Source organism: Felis catus, chromosome E1, assembly GCF_018350175.1.
Source record: "Felis catus isolate Fca126 chromosome E1, F.catus_Fca126_mat1.0, whole genome shotgun sequence".
Taxonomy (NCBI): domain Eukaryota; kingdom Metazoa; phylum Chordata; class Mammalia; order Carnivora; family Felidae; genus Felis; species Felis catus.
Window position 1 is genome coordinate 20,089,387 of NC_058381.1, and position 16,518 is coordinate 20,105,904.

Consider the following 16,518-nt stretch of genomic DNA (forward strand, 5'->3'; position numbering starts at 1 on the left):
TGATCAACATTTTCACCAGAGTGCTACTGTAAAATGTATCATATGTGTTTGTGGGTCAGGAGATGAAGCAAGCACAGAGACAACCTCTCTCTTTTAGAGCCTGAAGAGTTGGGGCGCCTGGGTGGCTAAGTCAGTTGACCGTCCGGCTCTTGACTTTGGCCCAGGTCATGATCTCACATCTCGTGAGTTTGAGCCTCACATTGGGCTCTGCGCTGACTGTGAAGAGCCTGCTTGGGATTCTGTCTCCCTCTCTCTTTGCCCCTCCCATGCTTACTCTCTCTTTCTCGCTCTCAAAATAAATAAAAATAAACTTAAAAAAAATAGAACCGGAGGAGTTAATCACACATTTATTTACTGGTATGCCAGGTCTGCCCTCAGAGTTTAAACCTTAAACCAGGATGCGAACTGCCCCTGAAATTCTTACCCCTAGTAGCAAGGGTTGATTTCAAAAGAAACGAAGTTTGCTATCACTTGGTTATTTTAAACAATTGGGAAGGAAGACTCAATATTTTTGTTAATTGTATTTGTTGGAGGAGAGGAGTTTGGTTTTTTGAGTTTTGGTATTTTTGTGTTAACTATGTAGCTGTCAGGTCTTTTCACGTTTGCGTATTTGGCATTCGATGTAATGAATGAAGATGATTAAGACCTTTGTTTTCTGTTTTGCTTTAGGATGCCATTTGTGGCATTTGAAACCACCCACTTGCCCTCTCTTAACCAAACTTAAAGAACTGGATACTAGAGTAATAGATCTCTCAAGATGTGTTCTTGCTCTTGGTGAATTTTCAACATTGAATTCAAATTCTAAAAGTACTAATTCTGCTGTTGTGGTAAGTACCAGAGATCCCAGCTATTGTACGGTGTTTCCTTCATATCTTCAGAGGGAAAGCAAACAGATATCTGCTACTGTGGCCTAAAGTTCTTTTTTCCCTGGAGTCCAGTTTTAAAGAAAAAAACCCCCAAATGAGGTAGACATCTCTTTTAAATACTCCTGGAGCTTTAGAAACATTTTAAGAATTAATGGTAGCCAGGGCACCTGGGTGGCTCAGTTGGTTGAGTGTCGGACCTTGGCTCAGGTAATGATCTTGTGGTCCGTGAGTTTGAGCCCCATGTCAGGCTCTGTGCTAACAGCTCGGAGCCTGGAGCCTGCTTCGGATGCTGTGTCTCCGTCTCTCTCTGCCCCCCCCCTCAAAAATGAATAAACATCATGGGGCGCCTGGGTGGCTCAGTCGGTTAAGCGGCCAACTTCGGCTCAGGTCATGATTTCGCGGTCCGTGAGTTCGAGCCCCGCGTCGGGCTCTGTGCTGACAGCTCAGAGCCTAGTACCTGTTTTAGATTCTGTGTCTCCCTCTCTCTGACCCTACCCCGTTCATGCTCTGTCTCTCTCTGTCTCAAAAATAAATAAATGTTAAAAAAAAAATTTTTTTTAATGAATAAACATTAAAAAAAATTCTATAAAAAAAAAGGAATTAAGGGTAGCCAGTTTCAAAAGAATATTAGATTATATAGCATATTTAGATATTGTGTAAATCAGCATTCTAATCTAATGTGTAAAGTACAATTAGTTGAAAGAGGGAACAAGAAAAATATGAATTAAGTCCCTAAAAATTATGCAAATGCAGCTTTGCTGTTAAGGTTTTATTTAGTCACTGAAGCTAATCCTACATTAATATTGACTAGTTATCGACAGAAAATGGTTGGTGACTAATATTAATAGACAATGTGGGGGGCACCTGACTGGCTCAGTGAAGCAGGCGACTCTTGTTCTCAGGGTTATGAGTTCAAGTCCTACGATGGGTGAAGAGATTACTTAAAAAAAAAAATCGAAACGTCTTTAAAAAAAACAGACAATGTGGGTCCATTATTGAGCTTTTTTTTTCTTTATTGCAGTTTGTGGAGAGAAGGAAAGATTTGACTGAAGAAGTAAGAAATGTTTTGCTGGAGGAAATTAGGTGGTCAAATCCCGAATTTTCTTTGAGGAAATATTTTTCTTTGCTTCTTAAAAAACGAAGTGAGCACCAGGTACTTTCTGAGTGTCATCGTAAACAAGGTTAGTGATAACTGTTATCATTTACATTAACGTTTTGTTTTTGAAAACATTAAGACTTGGTCTTTGACTCTTGGAAGTCCACTGAGAGGATATTGCTTATGGTTGGCAGGGAAAATTGTTCAGTTGTATTAAAGCATCTTGTTCAATGCAGTGTTGGCCCCTGCCATTCTCCACAGGTACAAACCCAAAGACAGGTTTAATATTGTTAAAATATTAATAGTTCATTTAAGGAAAGCCTTAGGTGAGATCATTTGAACTGACTTGCCTTTATATAACTTGTACAAAAGGCAATCTAGATAACACAATATCCTGCTTGCTTTCAGTGGCCCACATTTGATTCTTGCCTCTTCATTTTATAGTAATAAGATTGTTGGATATTTTGAAGTAATATTAAGATTTTGGATATTAAAATTTGTTTTTTGTTAATTAGTAAGCATATGCATTTCTCTAACTTCTGAAATAGAAAGTCCACAACTCGAACCTGATGTCAATCAAAAAGAAACCAAAAGGAAACGAGTGGAAACGGAAATTCAGAAGTCAAAAAGAAAGAAGCCAAACGAGTATTCACAAAGCCCAAAAAAGATAAATGGGAAGCCAGAAGAACTTGACAAGAGAAACAACTCCACTGGGATAAAGCTAGACTCTTGTAAAGGCCTTCTTTCTAAAACATCCAGGAAGAAACAAACTGCTTCGAGTACAACATGTAAAATAGAAACAGAAGCAGTTGAAGATTCTGATGTTCTGATAATAGATGATGGCAAAGAGCCTACATCAGAAAGATCTCCTGTTCCTGGTAAATTAGATCTTCTTCCTCTCGGCCTAGAACTTTTTTGTTTGTTTTCTCTTCTTGTTCATTTTCTCTTTAATATATGTTCTTTGCAACATTTGAACAATATATGTTTATAAAACAAGAAGTGGAAGCCTTACTAATTATAATCACAGTCTTACAGAAAACCACATTTAACAGATAGGTGTTTGGTCTTTGATTTTTCTGTGTGCTTTTTAAACAACCTGGGATTATATCTCTTTAACATGTCTCTGACTTACTCCCATTTGGGTTCTTTAGCTTTTTCAAAAATATTCTATTGAATTGATTAATTCGTCCATTTATGTGGCTGAATGGATGTTTTAATATTTGTATAGCAAGTCTCCTCTATCGTTTTTTTAAAAACTATTCATGTATCGGGGTACCTGGGTGGCTCAGCTGGGTGATCATCTGACTTCGGCCCAGGTCATGATCTTGCAGTTCGTGGGTTTGAGCCCCACGTCGGGTTCTGTGCTGATAGCTTGGAGCCTGGAACCTGCTTCAGATTCTGTGTCTCCATCTCTCTCTCTCTCTGCCCCTCTCCTGCTCGTGCTCTTTCTCTTTCCAAAAATAAACATTAAAAAAAATTAAAAAATAAAATTATGTTCATGTATCTACTCTGCTGAATAAACTATAGATTCTCTTACTCCACAAATCCTACTGGGGTTTGATTTTGCATTAGTGTATAGGTTAATTTGGAGTGAATTGGCATGTTTACCACATTCAGTCTTCTCAAATGGGAGTGTGGCACATCTCCATTTACCTAGGTTGACTTTGTAGGACATTTTAATGTTTCTTTTCAGCGATCAAAGGATGCTTCACAAAAATTACTCTGCCTTTATTCTTTAGATTATTTCTTAGGGTATAAATTCCTTTTCATATATCATGTTTTTTTAGTGATTACTTAAATTTTAAGCATGTACTTTTATTCTTTCATAATTTTTTGTAAGTAATCTCTACCCCCAACATGGGACTTGAGCTTACAACCCTGAGATCGAGTCACATGCTCTGGTCACTGAGCCAGTGAGGCACCCCTAATTGAGTACTAACTTTTAAACTTTACTGCCATGAGACTTTATGGCAGTTAGTTTTTTTGGGGTTTTTTGTTTTGCTAATTATTTTTTTAGCGTTTATTTATTTTTGAGACAGAGAGAGGCAGAGCACAAGCAGGGGAGGAGCAGAGAGAGACACACATAGAATCCGAAGCAGGCTCCAGGCTCTGAGCTGTCAGCACAGAGCCTGACGTGGGGCTCGAACTCATGAGCTGTGAGGTCATGATCTGAGCTGAAGTCAGACACTTAACCAACTGAGCCACCCAGGTGCCCCTATGGTGGTTAGTTTTTAAGGGGGAAGAATTGATATGAAGATATGAAGAATATGATATGAAGAATTTTAAATGTTAAGTTTTGAAATTGCCCTTTTGACATTTTGTAAATATAAATACTGTACAAATATTCATTGTTTACATGAAACAATAATGTAAATGTGTAAGAATATATGCTTATGTTAAGGAACAATGCTTCAATGTATATGTTTTGCTTTAGATTCTGGAACTGAAGACATGCTATGGACAGAAAAGTATCAACCCCAGAACTCCAGTGAGCTCATAGGCAATGAGCTAGCTATAAAAAAATTACATAGGTTGGTAAAACATGTAAAAGAATTGAGAAATAGTTTTACATTTAGTTTGTTTTGAATCTAGTTTGTTTAGTTTGTTTGAATCTAGTTTTACTGTTTATTTACTTTTATTTATACTAAAATATAGAAATTATAAAGTATGATAAAATCTTTTTAAAAAAGGAAATTAAGAAAAACATGAAAAGTAAATATCCTTCTTGTCTATTTCTACTCTCTAGAGGTAACAACTATTAAAGGTTTCTTGTAGAATCTTCCAGAAAAAAATTTATGCATATGTTAGCTCCTTTCTTCCTAACAAATAGGGTCATATTACTACTAATTCACGTTCATAGTCCTTTGTCTACAATTCCCACATCCAAAAAAGTTCTGAAAATTAAAAGTTACTAACTTACGGTTTTTATGGATCCCACTTGGTAGGAGTTCATACCTTTTTACAAAATTTTTTAATGTTTATTTGTTCTTTGAGAGAGAGAGAGACACAGCGCAAACAGGGAAGGGGCAGAGAGAGAGGGAGACAGAATCCAAAGCAGATTCCAGGCCCAAGCTGTCAGTACAGAGCCCTATGCGGGGCTCAAACTCACAAACCACAAGATCATGATCCGAGCTGAAGTCAGATGCTTAACTGACTGAGCCACCCAGGCGCCCCTCATATCTTTTTTTTTTTTTTTTTAAATAAAAACGTTAAGTGATTATTTTGTAATACCAGAGACCCCAGAGGGGTATTGTGTTATGTGTGGTATATGTACCAAATTACTTTTCTAGTATCTGAAAAATTTTGAATTCTAAAACTCACCTGGTCCAAAGGATTTCATTTAAGAAATAGGGGCCTATAATAATAGTTAACACTTTGAGCTTAGTACTGTGCTAAGTGCTTGCATTGTTCTTAGCCCCTGTAATCCTTACAACCATACTATGAGCGTAAATACTGCTGTCCTCATCTTATAGATAAGGAATGAACCCATAGAGGTTGAATTATTTGTCCAGGGTCACCCAGCTTGAAAATAGTGGGGCTGGAACTCAAACTTGAGCAGTCTAGCTCTAAGCTAGAACTTAATCTTTCTGCTTATACTTAGCACTGTGTATTAGACATGTTTCATATCATCACACAGTCTACCTGAACTCTTTATAGTTGTTCCGTACTGGTTTCATAGGTGAGGGTACTGTAGTGTCTCTTTTCTCCTACTGAAGTACTTTTATGTTTTTCCCTTTGGAACCTAATCTGAACAAGGTTGCAGTGGATATCCTTGTACATACAGTGTTGTATATTTTGGTAAAAAATTACTTCCTTTAGAAATATTTGTGCCCATGTAAAAATATTTTACTATTTCGTTGATTCAAAGAGATAAGGCTCTTTTCTGTGAATTAGTTAATTAACACATATTTTCTTATGGCAGTTGGTTGAAAGACTGGAAGAGACGAGCCGAATTGGAAGAAAGACAAAATTTGAAGGGAAAAAAAGATGAGAAACAGGAAGGTATCTTGAGGCATTTTCTCCATTTCACTGAACGTGTTTAGTTAGATTGGCTCTAAATGTGTATGAAATTTCTTAATTGTATTTTATATTTGTTTTCCTAGGTTTTGTAAATAAGTGTCTAGCATCTATTGCTGCCTGAGCAATTATCAAATGATAATTTGCATTTGAATAATTTTTCAGATCTGTCGGATAGCATTGATTTTAAAGGCAGTTCAGATGACGAAGAAGAGAATCGCCTTTGCAATACTGTTCTGATAACAGGGCCGACAGGAGTGGGGAAGACTGCCGCGGTGTATGCGTGTGCTCAGGAGCTTGGATTTAAGGTTAGTAACAGCTACGCCAGGAGGATGTTAATGTAACTGTTGCACTCGAATTAAAGGAAGACCGACCATTCTGCCTTGCTTTCATGTATTCTTCCAGATATTTGAAGTCAATGCCTCTTCTCAGCGCAGTGGTAGACAAATTCTGTCTCAACTGAAGGAAGCTACCCAGTCCCATCAAGTGGACAAACAAGGTGTAAACTCTCAGAAACCTTGTTTTTTTAATAGTTACAACCTAGGCAAGTCACCAAGTAAGTAAATTCTTTTGCTTAGGTCATAACCTTTGAGAGAAAGTGAAATCTACAAAAAGAATTTTAATAATCAGCATTTTTTTTTTTTGCCTTTTGTTTTTTAACCTTTTCCTATACACACACGTGCGTGCACCTTTTTTATGTTTTTCTGGATGGTTTTAAAATAAACCTCAAGACCATCATATAATTTTATTTGTATGTACTTCAGTAGGTATCTCTAATTGATAAGGGCCTTTAAAAAGCATAACCAGGGGTGTCTGGGTGGCTCGGTCTGTTAAGCGTCTCACTCTGGATTTCAGCTCAGGTCATGATCTCACACAGTTTGTGGACTCGAGGCCCACATTGGGTTCTGCACTGACAGTGCGGAGCCTGCGTGAGATTCTCTGACCCTCCTCCCCTCACACACGTGCTTGCTCCCTCTCTCAAAATAAATAAACGTAAAATAAAATAAAAAGCATAACCACAGTAATCATTATTAGACCTAATGAAATTAGCTATGTATCTTAATTTGATCTAATACATACTCTTATTTTGGTGTTCTGTTGTTTCAAATGGTTCGTGCAAATTTGGATTCAAACAAGGTTTACATCTTACATTTGACTGATGTCTTTTAAATGTCTTTCAGTGTCCCTAATAATTCCCTCATCCTTTTCATATCATTTATTTGTTGAAGAACGTGGGTCATTTTTCATAAAATCTCTCACGTTTTAGATTTCGCTGATTGTATGTTCATGGCGTCAGTTAACATATTCCTCTTCCCTATATTTCTTGTAAACTGGCAGTTAGATCTGTGATATTGATTAGATTAAGGTTCTGTTTCAGGGCTACCATACATGCATAGGCGGGGCTGTGTGCTTCCTATGGCATCAAAGTGGAAGATAACATTTGTGATAGTCACATGGCTCAGTGAGTTCAGTTGTTTTCAGGCTGATCCATCCATTATAAAGTTCCCCATCACTCTTTTATGTAGCCATGAATGATCTTTATCTAGTAGATTATTTCATTAGGAGTTAAAAAATGGATGATTTTGTAATTCACTGAGCCTTTCTGAATTTATTAGTTGAAATTGTAAGGAGAATTTCTCCTCATCAGTTGTTTGGACACTTTGACATACAATTTGTACAGGAAAGGCACGAGAAATGTTTCATTCTTTCCTTTTTAAAAATTTATTTTGTTTGTTTTTTTAGAGAGAGCATGAGTGGACGAGAGGGTCAGGGAGAGAGAATCCCAAGCAGACTCTGTGCTCAGCGTAGAGCCTGACGTAGGGCTCAATCCCACAACCATGAGATCATGACTTCTGAGCCAAAATCAAGAGTCAGACGCTTGATGGACTGAGCCACGCAGGCACTCCCATTCTTTTCTTTCATTTATCAGTTCTTTTTTTTTTTTTTTTCAACGTTTATTTATTTTTGGGACAGAGAGAGGCAGAGCATGAACGGGGGAGGGGCAGAGAGAGAGGGAGACACAGAATCGGAAACAGGCTCCAGGCTCTGAGCCATCAGCCCAGAACCCGACGCGGGGCTCAAACTCACGGACCGTGAGATCGTGACCTGGCTGAAGTCGGACGCTTAACCGACTGTGCCACCCAGGCGCCCCTCATTTATCAGTTCTTAAAGTAATGGTGCCCTAGTAATCTCTAAAGTTATCCAATGAGTTTTTGGGTAGTCTACTTTTTTTTTTTTTTTTTTAGTATTATGAGGAACTCATGGATTTGTATCTATTTAATGTGTTTCAGTCCTTTGTGTTCATTATTCGTTGTGGCTATTACAATTTTCTTTTTGTCACTAGTTTAAACAGCTGTGATTTTGATGTGGGTTGCTGGAGTTTTCTTCATGTTTCATGTGGTTGGGGTTTGTTGAGCTTCTTGGATGTATGCGTTTATAGTTTTCATCAAATCTGGAAAATTCCAAGCATTGTGTCTTTTTTACTCTTAATTAAAATAGGTTTGACATATAACATTGTATAAATTTAGGGCATACAAGTGTTAATTTGATACATTTCTATATTGTAATATGCTTGCCATTGCATTGATAATTAGCATCTCTATCATGTTACATAATTATCACTTCTTTTTAGTGGTTGGAATAATTAAGTTATAGTCTCAGGAAGTTTGGTGATTATAATACAGTGTTGCCTGTATTTACCATTCTGTGCATTAGATCTCTAGGATTTATTTACTCATTGCAAGTTTGTACCCTTAAACAATATCTATCTGTCCCCAGTCCCTTTCTCCTGGCAACCACCATTTTACTCTGTTTTTGTGAGTTTGACTTTTTAGATTCCATATATAAGTGATGTCATACAGTGCTTGCTTTTCTCTGTCTGACTTACCTCACTTAGCCTCATGTGCTCCAGGTCCATGCATGCTGTCATAAGTGGCAGGATGTTCTTTCTTAACGGCTGAATAATATTCCATTGTGTATATATATTACATCTTTATCCATTCATGCATGGGTACTTAGGTTGTTTCCGTAGCACATTCTGTCGTGAATCATGCTGCAGTAAACATGGGAGTGTGTATATCTCTTCGGGATCCCATTTTTGTTTCCCAGAAGCACAACTATAGCAGATCTATTTTTAGTTTTGGGGAGAAACTTCATGTTGTTTTCAATAGTGGTTGAACCAGTTTACATTCCCCTCAACAGCGCACAAATCTTCCCTTTTCTCCACATCTTCGCCAGCACTTGTTATCTCTTCAAATAATTTTTCTCTTCTCCTCTCCTTTGACAATTTTAATTATATATATATTAGACCACCTTGAGTTGTCTTCTAGCTTGATGATTGCATGTGCAATTTTTCAGTCTTCCTTTGCTCTGCATGTTTCATCTTGGATAGTTTCTAACTATTCGAGTTCACAGATCTTATTTTCTGCAGTATCTAGTATACTGTCAGTGCCATCCAATGTATTTTTTTATTTCGTACATTGTAGTTTTCATTTCTAGAAGCTTGACTTGGGTCCTTTTTATAGTTTCTGTGTTACCATGCCCAATTTTTCCTGTAAGTTTTTGAACAGAAGAAACACAGTTATGACTATTTTAGTCATAGTGTTCTTGTTTATTAATTAGTGTTCTTGTCTATTAATTCTGTCATCTGTGTCATTTCTGAGTTGGCTTCAGTTAATTGATTTTTTTTTCATTATGGATTGTATTTTCATGCCTTTTTGGTGCCTGATAATTTTGATCAGATGTCAGAGTTTGTGCAGTTTACTTTGTTGGGTGTTGGACATTTCTACGTTCCCATAACTACTCTTGAATTTTGTTCTGGAATACATTTAAGATACCTAGAAACCGTTTGATCATTTCGGGTCTTCTGCTATATTAGCAAGACCATAGCAGCATTTAGTGTAAGACAAATTTTGCCATTGCTTAGGTAAAATCCTTCTGAGTACTCTGTCCACTTCCCCATTAATTCTGAAGTTTGCCATTCTGTCTGATGGGAAGAGGAACTGTTCCCAGCTCTTTGTAAGCCTTAGATTATTTCTTCTAATCTTTCACTGATCACTACTCCATTGAAGGCTTGAGGGAGACACTCTGCAGATTTCTGGAACACTCCGTGTAGCTCTCTGCTCTTCACTATTCTGCCCTGTGATTGCAATCAGCCTTGGCCTCCCTGGAGGCCTGTTCAATCTCCTGAACTCAAGGAAACCTCTGGACTGGCTTCCCCCTCTTCACTGTGGCCTATACATTGTCTCAAGGCAGGAACTAGGCAATTCCTGGGGTTCACCTTGTTTGTTTCTTCTCTTAGGTATCACTGTCATTTTTTGCATTATTTCCAAAGTCTTAAAAAGCATTGTTTCATATATTATGCTTAGTTTTTTGCTGTTATTTCAGATAGATTGGTAACTCCAGTATATGTCTTGGCCAAATGTAGAGCCCTTTTTTCTTTTTGTGCTTTTTGACTAGCAGTAACCTGACTTAATTGGTTTGTGTCCTTTACACATAGCCCCAGTAATCTTTGATATTTGCTTTTGCTTTCTGGCTTGTTAAGATGTTCCAGACCTAGAAGGTAGCTACTTCTCCATGGAGCTGATTGTTTTGTTGAAAGATCCTTTAAGAAGATTATATAAATAAGGGCACCTGGTGGCTCAGTCGGTTAAGCGTATGACTTCGGCCCGGGTCATGATCTTGCGGTTTGTGAGTTCAAGCCCTCTATTGGGCTCTGTGCTGACAGGTCAGAGTCTGGAGCCTACTTTGGATTCTGTGTCTCCCTCTTTCTCTGCCCCTCCCCTGCTTACACCCTGTCTGTCTGTCTCTCTCTCAAAAATATATATTAAAGAAAAAAAAAAGAATATATCAATAAAATTTAGCCAAGTACCTATTACCTACTAGGTATATTATTTAAATTTGGCATGTATTTTCTTTTTTTTTTTTTTTTAATTTTTTTAATGTTCATTTTTGAGAGAGAGAGAGTACAAGCAGGGGAGGGACAGAGAGAGGGAGACACAGAATCCTCCAGACCCCACCCAATGTGGGGCTCGAATTCACGAACCGTGAGATCATGACTTGAGTCGAAGTTGGACACTTAACCTACTGAGCCACCCAGGTGCCCCTTGGCATTTATTCTCTAAAACCAGTCTTCGGACTGGTGCCAATCCATGATCAAACAATCCTTGTACTATGCCAAAATTAGAAAAATAAGGACAAAATAGTGAGTTTTTTATAAATCGCAATCTCTTCAATATAAAGAAATATTTTTTTATTTTAAGATTATGTTCCAGGGCACCTGGGTAGCTCAGTTGGTTGAGCGTCCAACTCTATTTTGGCTCAGGTCCTGGTTTCATGATTCGTGAGTTCGAGTCCCATGCTGGGCTCTGGGCTGCTGGTCGTGGAGCCTGCTTGGGTTTATGACATAATAGTGATGTCTAGGATAATAGCTCAAATTCAAAATTTTCGGTAAGTTTTCAAACATCTGTAATATGCAAAGAATATCATAAGATCTGTGGAGATGGGGTGCAAGAAAAAGAATAGGACAGATACAGTCATGGAATTGTGCACATATGATGGTACAGGAGAAGATCGTGCTCCTAATAATAATTTGCACATGTGAGGACTGAATCAGAGCACTTGGAGGGGAGAAAAAACATGCTCTGGTACAAATGCTTGGTGCCATGGGACCTCAGGAGGGTAGAGATCAAACATTTGCTTTTAAACTTTGTATTGATCCTCCATAGTATCCTTAAAAAAACATTCTTTGCTTGTGATATCCATTCTTTGCTTGCTATAGGGAAACTGAAGTTGGATAACAGTGTTCTGTCTGTGCTCAGTATGTACATTATCTCTCTTCCTCCAGCCTCCTCTGAACCCAAGCAGATGTACAGAAAGTGAATGGAGGGATTATGAACATTATTTGCTTCAAGGATGTATGTTTGTATGGAAAAGAATGTCTTTTCTAGTTTTACCTTCTCTGATGATAGAATAACTGTAACAATATGCTAATATTTGTACACAGTGTAAGAATGAAAGAAAACTTCTGTATCAATTTTTAACTGGTAAGAGTAGAAATATAGGCTGTGGATAACTCAGTCTTACCATCTGTTTAACTTTTAGAATATTTACCTTTACGTAAATTTGGTTTTGGCAGAAAAATTAAGCTCTCCTAAGAAAGTTATTACATCACCAAGGAAACTTCCTCCGCAGTCACCACAAAGTAGCGTACCAAAACGAACACTTCCGCCTAAAACTTTGGCAAATTACTTTAAAGTTTCTTCTAAGCCAAAAAAAAATGAAGAAATAGTACTTCTGGAAAATAATAAAGGTAAGACATTAAATTGACAAAATATATGTGATATTTTTTAATAATGACCTTCATACATAAAATATCCTATTTCATGAGTTCTTATTGCTATTGATTTTTTTAATGTTCTAATTCTTTTTTATTTTTCTGTAATCTATTTTTCTAAATGTTTATTTTTGAGAGAGGGAGAATGAGTGTGGGTGGGGGAGGGGCAGAGAGAGAGAGAGAGAGTGTGGGATAGAGGATACAAGGCAGGCTCTGGGTCAGGTTTCACAAACCAAACGTGACATCATGACCTGAATCGAAGTCGGACGCTCAACTGACTGAGCCACCTAGGTGCCCCTATTTTTATTATTTTTAGAGAGAGTGAGACCACAAGCAGTGGAAAGGGGGGGGGGGGGAGGTGGGGAGAGGGAGAGAGAAAGAGAAAGAATCTTAAGCAGGCTACAGGCTTAGCGTGGAGCCCGATACGGGGCTCGATCCCACAACCCTGGGATCATGACCTGAGCTGAAATCAAGAGTCGTTCACTCAACTGACTGAGCCACCCAGGTACCTCCTACTGCTATTTATTAAACCTCAGCTACTTTGAAGGTCATACACATAAGAGTTTTGATATTTTGTTTCAGCTTTTTTCTTCCCCCACCCTTGTTTCAGTTTTGATAGGGGGTTTCACTTTGAGCTTAGTTTGCAGAAATATCCAGTGTTCTGTTAAAGGTTGATTTGAATCTAAAATATTAATATTTTGTTTATGCAGGAATCAAAAATTCTTGTGAACAGAAACCAATTATTCAGACTAAATCTACAAACACAACTAAGTCAAATGTCAAAGAATTTGGAGCTGAGGAATCCAACAGGAAAAACGCAACATCTCTCATTCTTTTTGAGGAGGTAGGCTTGTGGACATATGTTCATGATATCTTATAATACAAATTTTTGTATGAGGTGCCTGGATGGCTCAGTTGAGTGTCCGACTCTTGATTTCAGCTCAGGGCATGATCTTGCAGTTCGTGAGCTCGAGCCCTGCTTCAGGCTCTGCTCTGACGTTGCGGAGCCTTCTTAAGATTCTGTCTCCCTCTCTCTGCTCCTCCCCAACTTGTGCATGCATGCGTACTCTCTCACTCTCTCTCTGTCTCTCTCAAAATAAATAAACATTAAAAAAAACCTTATTCTACAGATTACTACATGTGTTACTGTGAAGTGTTGTAAAATAGCCAAGAAAGTCAGGAAGACTTGTATCTATTTGAATTTTAAGTGAATGAAACTGCAACCATAGAAGAATTTTTCAGAAAGATGATTAATGCAATTCAGGGTTATTAATTATTGTTCAGCGATTATAGAAATTATTCCGATTCATACTTGTTCAGGTATAGGTGACTGCTTTTTTTGGTTTAATATTTATTTGATAATTTTTTTTACTTATAATGGTGTAAAACATTTTAAGCTTTCAGTGTGGGCTGAATTCACAGTGTTCATAAATTTAATAAATTCATAAACTTTGTCTCTGACAGACTTACAGTGTATCTAGTATGTGTACATGACACATCCAGCACATGTTTTGTTACTCAGTACACTAATATTCTCATAAATGGTTCTTAGGTTGATGTCATTTTTGAGGAAGATGCTGGGTTTTTGAATGCAATCAAAACATTCATGGCAACAACTAAAAGACCTGTAATCCTTACTACAAGTGGTAGGTAACAGTGATTTTACAGCTAATTACTTTTGGTTAAAATATTTGAGAAAGCCTCAAATTTTAGTTAGAAATGTTCCTTTAAAAGTCTGCTAGTAAAGGGGCGCCTGTTAGCTGAGTTGGTTAAGCGTCCGACTTTGGCTCAGCTCATGATCTCAGTTTGTGAGTTTGAGCCCTGCATCAGAGCTCACAGCCTGGAGTCTGCTTCAGATTCTGTGTCCTCCTCCTCTCTCTCTGTCCCTACCCTGCTTGCACTCTGTCTCTCAAAAAATAAATAAACTTAAAAAAAAAAAAAAAGTCTACTAGTAGGGGCGTCTGGGTGGCTCATTCGGTTAAGTGTCTGACTTCAGCTCAGGTCATGAGCTCACGATTGTGAGTTCGAGTCCCACTTTGGATTGTCTGCTGTCAGCAGAGAGCCTGCTTCGGATCCTCTGTCCCCTCCCCCCCTCCCCCCCCACCTCTCTGCACCTCCTCTGCTCATGTTCTCAATCTCTCAAAAAAAATAAACAAACATTAAAGAATAAAAAATGAAAGTCTACTAGTAAATTAACTTTTTTTTTCTAAAATTTGGAGGCTCCTAGATTATTTCTTAAACGAAGAATTATTCAAATTTATGATTAGTTCTCAGCTTTGAGTAATTATAAAATTAATATGTTACCTTGCAAATGGCACCAAACATCATTCACTGGTCAGAACTTTTTATGGAACCCAGCCTTTCTGCAGTTCCTTAATATTGAACTTAGCCATTCCTTAACCCCTGAGAACACTTCCATATGGATTATTGCCTATTTTAAAGTAAGTTGTAACCAGCCTGATTGCTCTAAACTTCCTAATAATTAGTGTTTGGTGTTCAATTTTAAAACTCATAGTTTTTTTTTTTCATTATAAACACTGAATTATAACAGTGTTTTCTAATATTTTTCATTGCACATATTCAGTAGCATATCTCTGCTATAAATTTCTAGAGGAAAATAAATGTTAGTTTATGTCAGACTCCACTTATAAATTAATGGGTCATATGACTGTTAGTGATTGTCCTCTAAAAATATTGATATAAATTGTATTATTCAAAGGTTACATGACAGTTTAATTAAAAGATCAATTATTTTAGGTCAAGATAGAAATTCACTTCCTTAATGATTTATAATTTGCATATTTTTATTACCGATGAGATACAGAATATTTTCATAGAGAAAGTATAACTGGACAAAGTAATTTAATGGTCTTAATGGTTTTTTAAAATGTTTTCTTTCCTATAGATCCAACATTTAGTTTAATGTTTGATGGCTTCTTTGAAGAAATTAATTTCAGTACTCCTTCGCTTGTAAGTTTTGAATTTTGATCATAAATCATATATCACAATTCTGTAAAAGATGGTTTCTTATGATAGTGCCAGTGTATCTTCAGTACATTGCTGATTAGGAGAGTGAACATCTCTGCCCTGTTCCTGATGGTAGGGTGAAAGGCATTCTTTACCATTAAGTGTGATATTAGCTGTATTTTTATTGTGAATGGTGTTAAATTTTGTCTGGTGGGTTTTTTCCTGTCTTTTGAAACAATCATCTGGTTTATCTTTTTAATTCTATCACTATGGTGAATGATGTTGTTTGATTTTTGGATGTCAGACCAGTCTTGCATTCTTAGGATAATATGGTCATCCTGCGTTATGTCTTTTATATATTTCTGGATTTGAGACTTTTTCCCTGTACTTTGTGAATATATTGTAGATTCTGTTATGTTTGTGTGAACAGATATTCTCCTGTAATATGTGGCAGCTAAAATTTCTGTTCCATTCGTTTAGTGTTAGCTGGGCTGCTTTGAGCTAAGCCCACACATGTGAAGTTCAGGTATCATACCAGGGATTTGCATTCTTCTTTTAGCTAGAGTTTCTGTTTCCCTACTTTCACCGAACTCCCCTGTCACTTTCCAGCTACAGCCATCATCCCAAACTCTATCCTCTGGTTCAGGCCAGTAATACTGTGAGTTTGTGTCTGAGTTTTAGCCACCATTGCTGCCCCCTGCCCTCAGTCAAAAATCAACTTAGAGGAGGTAGGAGAGGATGGGAGTTCATCCAGGGCCATTTTCTTTTGTCCAAATGTTGATTTCCCTTCAGTTATCTTCTGCTCAGGTTACTCTCTTGTGCCTTCAAGTAGTTTGTTTTTTATATTTATTTGTTACTGATTGTAGAGTTTATAGTTATTACTGAAGGCAAGGTTTGTCTGATTATAGGGTCTTTGTTATTGAAAGAATTCCTAGTTTGTGGGAAGCAAAAGTCCCAGAAGTATGCAGGAGTAATGTATGCACATAAAATAAAGTCAAAAATTTAATAGAGGAAATCTTTTAATTGTCTTGTTAACTTCAAGGTAAAAATGCTAGTGATCTTGTAAAATATGCGAAATGTAAATACAATTTTATTTGTTTCAGCTTTTGAAGGTAAAAAGCTTTCCATAAACAGCGGGAAGAGAAGAGTATATGTTTTGTCATTTTACAAAAAAATATTATAGCAATATTGATGAAAACGCTAAATAAAATGAAATTTTTTACTTGGTCCATTTATTC

At 37.2% G+C, this 16,518-nt stretch overlaps 1 protein-coding gene across 3 annotated transcripts in view; it reads left to right on the forward strand.

Annotated features, from left to right (window-relative positions):
* Window positions 1–16,518, forward strand: part of ATAD5 (ATPase family AAA domain containing 5) — a 46,497-nt gene that overhangs the window by 22,613 nt on the left and 7,366 nt on the right. For all 3 annotated transcript variants that reach the window (XM_023243726.2, XM_023243727.2, XM_045044528.1), the window contains 11 exons: window positions 670–827; window positions 1,888–2,047; window positions 2,511–2,840; window positions 4,397–4,493; window positions 5,885–5,964; window positions 6,145–6,287; window positions 6,385–6,535; window positions 12,116–12,289; window positions 13,024–13,157; window positions 13,866–13,959; window positions 15,219–15,283. In XM_023243726.2, coding sequence (XP_023099494.2) covers window positions 670–827; window positions 1,888–2,047; window positions 2,511–2,840; window positions 4,397–4,493; window positions 5,885–5,964; window positions 6,145–6,287; window positions 6,385–6,535; window positions 12,116–12,289; window positions 13,024–13,157; window positions 13,866–13,959; window positions 15,219–15,283 — 1,586 coding nt within the window. The remainder of the gene's footprint in view (window positions 1–669; window positions 828–1,887; window positions 2,048–2,510; window positions 2,841–4,396; window positions 4,494–5,884; window positions 5,965–6,144; window positions 6,288–6,384; window positions 6,536–12,115; window positions 12,290–13,023; window positions 13,158–13,865; window positions 13,960–15,218; window positions 15,284–16,518) is intronic.